General features: G+C 34.2%; 1 protein-coding gene across 5 annotated transcripts in view; it reads right to left on the reverse strand.

The window, feature by feature from the left end:
• Positions 1-8,857, reverse strand: part of MTHFD2L (methylenetetrahydrofolate dehydrogenase (NADP+ dependent) 2 like) — a 178,317-nt gene that overhangs the window by 62,671 nt on the left and 106,789 nt on the right. The window contains exon 7 of one of the 5 annotated variants that reach the window (XM_037732929.1): positions 3,406-4,422. The exons of the other annotated variants lie outside the window; for them this stretch is intronic. Within the exon in view, the coding sequence (XP_037588857.1) occupies positions 4,361-4,422 (62 nt within the window). The 3' untranslated portion in view covers positions 3,406-4,360. Of the gene's footprint in view, positions 1-3,405; positions 4,423-8,857 lie in introns of those variants that run through there. 5 annotated transcript variants of the gene reach the window in all.

Here is an 8,857-nt window from a genome sequence, read left to right on the forward strand (position 1 = left end):
GGTGGGGGGTGGGAAGCTGGGGAGAGATAGCAAGGGGAGAAATGCCAGATGTAGGTGATGGGGAGGAAGGCAGCAAATCACACTGCCATGTGTGTCTATGCAACAATTCTGCATGTTCTTCACATGTACCCCAAAACCTAAAATGCAATAAAATAAATAAATGGGGGAAAGAAAAAAAGAAACTCTCAAAAATATCATTAGCAAAGGTACAAAGCATAACTAAGAGCAACTGCACACAGAACCTTTAAAGTGTTAGCACTATCCAGGAAATAGTAGGACAATATTCAGGTAGAAAATATTTCCATTATTTCAATAGAAATTTGCTGAATAGCTACTACCTGCTAGGTACTATAGTAGGTATGAGGGATAAAACTATGAAAAAGGCACCCAAAATTCCTTCCCTAATGGAGTATACATTTTCATAGGGAAGATGGCCAATGCAATGCTGGGTAATAATAAGTATTAGAAGAAAAACGACTGCTATTTTTAAATAGGCCTCTCTACACATATACCACTTAAACAGAGACATAAATTAGAGAGTGTGATTACGAAAGTTAGTAATTTTCAAACTTTTTGGTTTCAGAACCCCTTTATGTTCTTAAAAATTATTGAAAATCCAATAATTATATCTAATGATACTGTCATATAATTACTTAATGGCTTATACTTAATGATATTATCATATAAGCAATTAAAATTGAATTATTTAAATATTTATTTTGAAAAACAGTAAGTCAATTACATGCTAAAATAAATAACACATTTCAATTAACTATTCCAAAAATTTTTTAAAAATGAGAAAAAAGGAACTGTCTTAAAATTTTGAAAATCTTTAAGGTCCTACTTACCAGAAGGACAGCTGGATTCTTAAATCTTCTTCTATATTTAGTTTCACATACATATGTAGCTAGAAAAGGCAGGAGTGTTTTAATAGCCTTTTACAATAATTGTAGATATCTTTCTTTGATTCTATGCCAAAATTTGACAAGTGATAAATTCTTAAAGTTTAATTACAATGTAGAATTTGAAGCCACTTCAATGAATTCTGTAATATTCATACTCCATACTCTGTAATGCTAAAATCTATTGATCTATCTTGCATTTTGAATGGATTCAATGACATTATGTATTGCTTATTTGGAAAATAGCACTTCATTGAGTTTTGTGGATATTCCACGTTGCCACATATCATTATACAATATAAAATTACATTCATTAATATCACTATTGATCTTATGAGAAAAAAAAACATTAAATATTGGAAAGCTGTCAAGCTCACAGTGGGAATACTGCTTTTGCTTGAAATCAAACTTTAGCCTGGCACAGAGGGCTAATATAAGTTTACTAAAACTTGCCTGGGTGCCTTTGGCACCTATTAGTAGACTTTGCTTTTATAACTTCCTTCCTACTGACAAAAGCAGATGATTTGGCACTCTGACCCACTTCCTGCAAGGCCAATTGATGGTTCTATCTCTATTCCAAAGCAAAGACTACCCACTCATCTAACTCTCTGATCTGAGGATTATACCACTTTCCAAAGAGTAGAAAGACTATGGTGATGAATGTAATAAATGAATAGATGGTTCTATCTCTACCCCCAAGCGAAGGCTACCCACTCATCTATCTTTCTGATCTAAGGATTATACCACTTCCCAGAAGACTGGAAAGACTGTAGTAATAAATGTAACAAATGACTTCACTCTTCATTTGAGACACCATCCGCCACAAACAGGGAGTGGTGTTTTCTCCCACAGGCCCAACCTTAAACATATAATAATCACGTAACAACAGTAGGGGCAAATAGTAACAAGAGATTGTTCTATCACACCTATCAACAGACTGAGCAGTGTTATTTATAATTTTGATCTTCCACAAAGCATAAAAACAACAGTGTTTTGGACCAAATCTCACAGAGCCCACTGTAATAGGTGAGGTCCATGTACAAGCCAAAGTCAGGAAAGAACAGGTGCTTTAAGAGAATAAAAAAGCTCTCTTTACTCCTAGAGATTTAATGCATGGCTCTGTTACCTTGCCTACAAGCTTTGTTTTGGGAGAATTTATAGGTGCTTATGATATACTTGTGATGCAAGGAGCAAAAATAAATAAATAAATAAATAAATAAATGTTCATATTCATTTAGCAACATGGAAAACATTCAGGGAAAGAAACTCTGAACAGGCTTGAGATGAAATCTTGCAAATCAAAGGAATAATTTTTTTAAAGTAAAAAAAGTTCATTAAAATCAAACCAATAAAACATCAAAATAAAACAAATATTTGTTTTTAAAAATCAGCAAAATCCACAAATGTGGATTGGAGAAAGCTTCAAGACTTTTCCTCAAATATGTCAAGGGTCTTCAAGGCAGATTTTTATGCTACCATAACAATCCCATCCCATTTAGCCTAATAGGAATGTGATGAGACAGTACCCTCCCTCACATGTGGGAGTACAAAGGTAACCCGCAGAGTTCCTGTCCTCAGGGCGCTTGAAATATACTATTTGGAAGATGACTGGCATAACTGAAATTCGATGTGATAAAAAATATATCAGATTTATGCATAGTTAAAACCAGTAAAAGAAAAGAAAACTACTAAAGTCTTTCCTGTTTATTAATAATAAACCCTTAAAAAGCATATGGTAGCTGAAAGACTACGTCCTCTGGGAGGCCTTCTGTGCCACAGCAATCATAACACCAGACCAAGTCCCCTTCTATAGATACCTATGGCATCCTGCACCTCTCTCTCACCAATTTTCAAATTTTGCCATTACATTTGTTTGTTGTTACTTGATTAGTGTCTATTAGACTATAACCTCCATTTTAAAATACGAATGTGAAGTGTTATACATTAGGAGAGAGTTATACAATTGTAGCTAGAACTCTGCAAACTTTTTGCAAATTTAAACACAAGTTCGTTTTTTGTTTTCTTTATATATGCGTTTTTGGTTCTATTAAAAAGTATGGTCAAGAAAAAGAGACATGTGACCGACATAACTATAAATTCCTAAGCAACAGCTACCTAAGCCTGATGCCCGCTCTTTCAAATATGTTAACACTTACACTTAATATAAAGCAAATAAACAAGAAAAATTAAAAGCACATCCCACTGCCCAAAATCATAGCAGCAATAGCCAAAAACAGAATAAAAAATAAATATCAGGAGCTTTAGAGTTATACAGGCTTGGTTTCCAGTCCTAGTTTAGCTACTTTATTATATGACCATGAGCAAATCAATTCACTTTAAGCCTCAACTTTTTTCATCTATATTATAGAAATAATAACCTTACTGACCTAAGGGTATTGTAAGATTTAAATAAGATAATGTTTCAGAAATGCTCAATAAATATTAGTCATTATTGCAATAATAAACATTATGAACACTGATATTTAAATAAATGATGACAAGCCTATACTAATTCTATTTGAATATAGAGTAATCTTTGAGTAGATTACATTAAAATCTGTTTGCTACCAACCACTGAGTTTTTAAAAATAATGTACCATGATACTCAGAAATGACAATATTTTAATTATTTAAGCATACAGAAAAGATTTAAAAATGTCCCTATACGTGTTTTTTGGATCATTTTTGTAGTGTGTTATTATTTTATTCTTTTACTTATTTACTATATGATTTAATTAAATTGTCATTTTTTGGTAATTATAGAGTCACATGCCATCGCAGGAAATAATACAAGACACTATACAATGGTAATATCTTGCCAAACTATAAGACAACATTACACCCAGGATATTGACATTGATATAATTAAGATATAGAACATTTCCATCATCACAAGGGTCCCTCATGTTGCCTTATTTAAGCCACACCCAGTTCCCTCCCAATCATGTTGTCCTTGACACCTGGAAACTACTAATTTTGTCACTTTCAAGAATGCTATATAAATGGAATAATGTATGATATGATTGAACATAGAACATGTGAGATTGGCTTTTTCACTTCACAATTTGCTGGGTGCATTCAAGGTGCTGTGTGTATCAATGTTCATTCCTCTTCACTGCTGAGGAGTAGTACATGAATGGATATATATGTATATACGCTTTTTTATTTTTTTATTAATGTCAAGAAACTAAATAAGACAAATTTAAAACTAAATAGGCTTTTCTAAGGTCTAAAATACTTATATAGTACTGGGTGTGGTGGCTCATGTCTGCAATCCCAGCACTTTGGGAAGCTGAGGTAGGCAGATCGCTTCAGCTCAGGAGTTGGAGACCACCTGGGCAAAATGGTGAAATCCCATCTCTACAAAAAATATAAAAATTAGCTGGCATGGTGGTGTGCACCTTGTAGTCCCAGCTACTTGGGAGGCTGAGATGTGAGGATCACTTGAGCCCAGGAGGTCAAGGTTGTAGTGGGTCATGATTGTGCCACTGCACTCCAGCCTGAGAAACAGAGAGAGACCCTATTAATAAAAAAAAAAATATATATATATATATATATATTTTTATTAATAGGGTCTCTCTCTCATTTAATATATATTTAATATATATAATATATATATATTAAATAATGATGTTGGGAAAAAATGGATCTGTACCTATTTATTACAAAACATGCTTCAGTTAAAATCTAGATTTGTCCTTGGCAGACCATAATATTGTAGAACAAGTTATTAATGTCTTCTGGATAACTCTGCAGAATTGAAGAAAGAGTTCAGCAATAAGGAATCTTCAAGGCAGAGAAGAGTAGAAGACATTTCATAATGGTAAAAGTCAGGGACTCAAGTGAGAGCAGGTAGAGGAATCCCTTTTCTATCTCTTTCCCTCATATTCTTGCCCCACTCCTCTCTCTTGGTGCTAATTAAGTACTAGATGACTTATTTCTATTACATATATGGCAATAAATTTGAAAGCTGAAATTATCCTCTATTTTAGTATCCTCAGGGCTTCCAGTTTCCCATATCTTTTTTTTAAAAAAAGCTTTATTGAGATATAATTCACATACTACATGATTCATCCATTTAATTCACATTTCTTCTTTTGTTTCAAGAAAAGGCAACTAATTAAACGTGTTTGGTACTTTGTAGGAGACTAGCCATTTCAGTTTAGTTCATCATTTCCATGTTCTTCTGTAATTAAAAAGTTAACAGCTTCAGAAAACAACATGACAGCAGGTAGAATCTTGCCAGTGATTGGAAATGAATCATTTCAATATTCTTTATTTTGCTTTATAATTATGAAATCAATACATTTTAGAAAATTAACTTAGAGAATTTAGAAAATGATAAAAAGGAATCTATATTTATCTATCAGAGACAACTTCTAATTGTATTTTTTAATTCTATCTTTTTTTTCTGTTTGTGAGTATGTATGCATGAGTGTGTGTGGTCATATCTCTTTCTACAATGAATATAATAGAACACAAATGTTTCTAAAAATATAATTTAATTGGATCTATAGGATTCATATAGATATACATCATCATCCATCACCCATTAAATGTTCCATCTTTGTTGAATGTTTGGAGTGTTTCCACTTTTTGCTATCATAAATAAATTTATAACATATCTTTGTATATTATCTCTGTAAGCCTTGATATAATTCTCTTTAGGATAAATTCCTAAATTTTGGGAACTGAGATAGTGTTTGTTAACAAGCTTGCCTCCCAAAAAAGTTTTAAAAATTATTTATTTGTATTTGGAGAAATTTACTTATGTTCACTATCTAATCCAGTAGCAAGGCTGCAGTAAAACTAATGTCATTTTCAGAGTTCTTTCCAAACAGTTCAAAACACTTTGCAGAGCTCCCATTAAAAGATCATAAAATTTATCATTAAGTAGAGGAGGGAGAACCCCTTCAAATGTTTTTTCTTTTTTAATTCAAATAAGTAAATTTAGGGGTGGTCTCTTAGTGACCTACAATAATGTATATTACTCTTAGTACGCATAAAGGGTTTCTCACTCCTTCTGATACGGTGCTCCACATTATTTTTAGGACTATCACGAGCAACTACCATGGGAAGGATGTATATGGTAATGTGGATTTGGGGGTATATGTGTATGTGTATTTTAAAGAGACAAGGAATCTTTCTGATGTTTCTTAAAAAATATGTAAGCAGGAATTATGAAACACGTAATAGAAACTCAAAAAATTTATTGCAATGCACTTGCCCTTTTATTTACAATGTAATATCTGATTCTTATATTATCGTCTTCATTTGAAAGGCACATATTAATAAAATACTGAGTGAATTGTCTGCAATCTGCACACTCAGAGAATAACTATTCATTCTTTGAATTTGTTCCAACTGCAGGCATAAAGCCCACACTTCTGCACAGTACTCATTCATTCTTGGGCTTTGTCACAAAGGTAAGTCATTTTTAAAATAAGCAATTATTAATTGAACAAAATAAATGTGGGGGAAATGCACTTTGGTAAAAGACAGAGCCAGAAGCCTTTTTCTAACTACATAAATGAGAAAAAGAAAAGACTTTCATAGAAAGTTGAATTAGAAGGCACCACAGACATATACCAATACACATTCCTTCCTTCTCACTGCTCTCCTTCAGAGCCAAAGCCACACCTAAAGCAGGTGGCCAGGTGCTCTGTCAGAGTCTCCACAGTACATTTCAAACACCACCTCTGTATGGATTATTACATAAGCACTGACATGGAACATTTTGATCCCTACAATTTTTAAACAGTTTTGAATTTTCCTAGATATTAATTAGATATGCTGATGCTATCAAAATGACACAACTAATAATGACTGCAGATCTAATAGAACTGTTTCACTTTCTGCCAGTCAACACATGTCTGGAACAGACATTCAACAATCCTATGCTCTGAATACACCATTGGAATAGTGACTTCACCTACAGAAAGGCTTATATATCTACCCACACTAGAAAGTAAAGCAATGGTATTTTCTAGCTTGTTCATTGAAGACACTAATTTCTCAGTTGTTTCGCTGCCTCTTCTCTACCTTTCTTTGAACTCTGCAGGTGCAAGCTCTGAGTCAGTGGTGCTGATGCAATGTCATATTACGCTTTCATGAAGTAAAACAGCCCCAAACAAGGTATGAAAGAGAATCTAAGGCTGAATGAGTCCTGAAAAGATCATCTTCCCCTATGATGACCTTCCTTACCTTCTAGGAAACAAATTTAAACCGAGACCAAGATAAGCACTTGACTTTTTTTTTTTTAGGCAGTCTCACTCTGTTACCCAGGCAGGAGTGCAGTGTTGCAATCTTGGCTCACTGCAACCTCTGTCTCCCAAGTTCAAGCGATTCTCTCAAGTGATTCCCGTGCCTCTGCCTCTCAAATAGCTGAGATTACAGGTGTGCACCACCACACCTGGGAAACTTTTTGTATTTTTAGTAAAGACTCGGTTTCACCATATTGGTCAGGCTGGTCTTGAACTCCTGACCTCAAATGATCTGCCCACCTCACTCTCCCAGTGTTGGGATTATAGGCTTGAGCCACTGCACCTGACTGGGTAAGCACTTGACTTCTAAAGAAAGGAATTCAATCATTGAACAGTGAGTTTTCTAGTCTTAAAAGCAAGGTTCCTCAGTAAGTACAAGAAACAGAAATATAAATAAGACATGGTCCTGGCTGCTGGAGGTCACAGTACAGTGAATTCCATTCCAGTGCTGTCCCATTATAATTCTTACTATTCCCTCCTCATCACATATGTCATGTAGGTCCCTTCTTTGTATTTCCATTCTCCTTCTCTTCTTTATTATTTTGCTATACATCACAATATGATTTTCAAAGAGGATTTACACTTTATATGAAAGCACATGTCATCCCATGTTAGTACAATGTATTTAAAATTTACAAAATGTAAAGGCTTATTTTATTCCTGACATGGGTGTTATTAAACGACTTTTTACAGCTATAAAGTACAACTTCATATAATCCCATACAAAGTAAGGTTTATTTAAAAAAAAAATACATGCCTGTAATCCCAGCACTTTGGGAGGCCGAGGTGGGCAGATCATTAGGTCAGGAGTTCAAGACCAGCCTGGCCAATATGGTAAAACCCCATCTCTACTAAAAATACAAAAACTAGCTGGGTATGGTGGTGTATGCCTGTAGTCCCAGCTACTCAGGAGGCTGAGACAGGAGAACTGCTTGAACCTAGGAAGCAGAGGTTGCAGTGAGCAGAGATTGGGCAATAGAAGGAGACTTCATCTTGAAAAATAATTAAAAATAAAATTAAAAAAATAAACCTAAAAAGAGATAAATCCATTGAAAGTATGGTGGGGAAAATGCCTTATACCTCGTCTTCAGTGTAGTTCAGATAGCATTTATTGGAGTCTCTTGATGAAGTGAGTGATAATACTCAAGGGACATATCCAAAAAGGCACATAAAACTTAAAGTATGATTTTCAATCATATAGTGACACGAGCTTTCAATCCATACTAGCAGTGTAGAACCTGGTGTGTCATAAGTTGCCTTGATCAGAGCTTCAGAAAAGTTCAATGGACATCACAGATGTGAAGGAATAAAGGACTAGGTGAGACAATAGAGAATAGACTGGATGGCTAGAAAAAACTAGCAAGCACATGTAGAACTTTCGCTTTCAGGTCCTAGTTTTTAAAGAATAAGAGTGAATATCATTCCCCACAAAACCCTAGAAGAAAACCTAGGCAATACCATTCAGGACATAGGCATGGGAACGAACTTCATGACTAAAATACCAAAAGCAATGGCAGCAAAAGCCAAAATAGACAAATGGGATCTAATTAAACTAAAAAGCCTCTGCACAACAAAAGAAACTATCATTAGAATGAACTGGCAACCAACAGAATGGGAAAAAATTTTTGCAATTTACCCGTCTGACAAAGGGCTAATATCCAGAATCTAACAAAGAAATTAAACAAATTTACA

Source organism: Cebus imitator, unplaced genomic scaffold (genome assembly GCF_001604975.1).
Source record: "Cebus imitator isolate Cc_AM_T3 unplaced genomic scaffold, Cebus_imitator-1.0 Scaffold480, whole genome shotgun sequence".
Classification (NCBI taxonomy): domain Eukaryota; kingdom Metazoa; phylum Chordata; class Mammalia; order Primates; family Cebidae; genus Cebus; species Cebus imitator.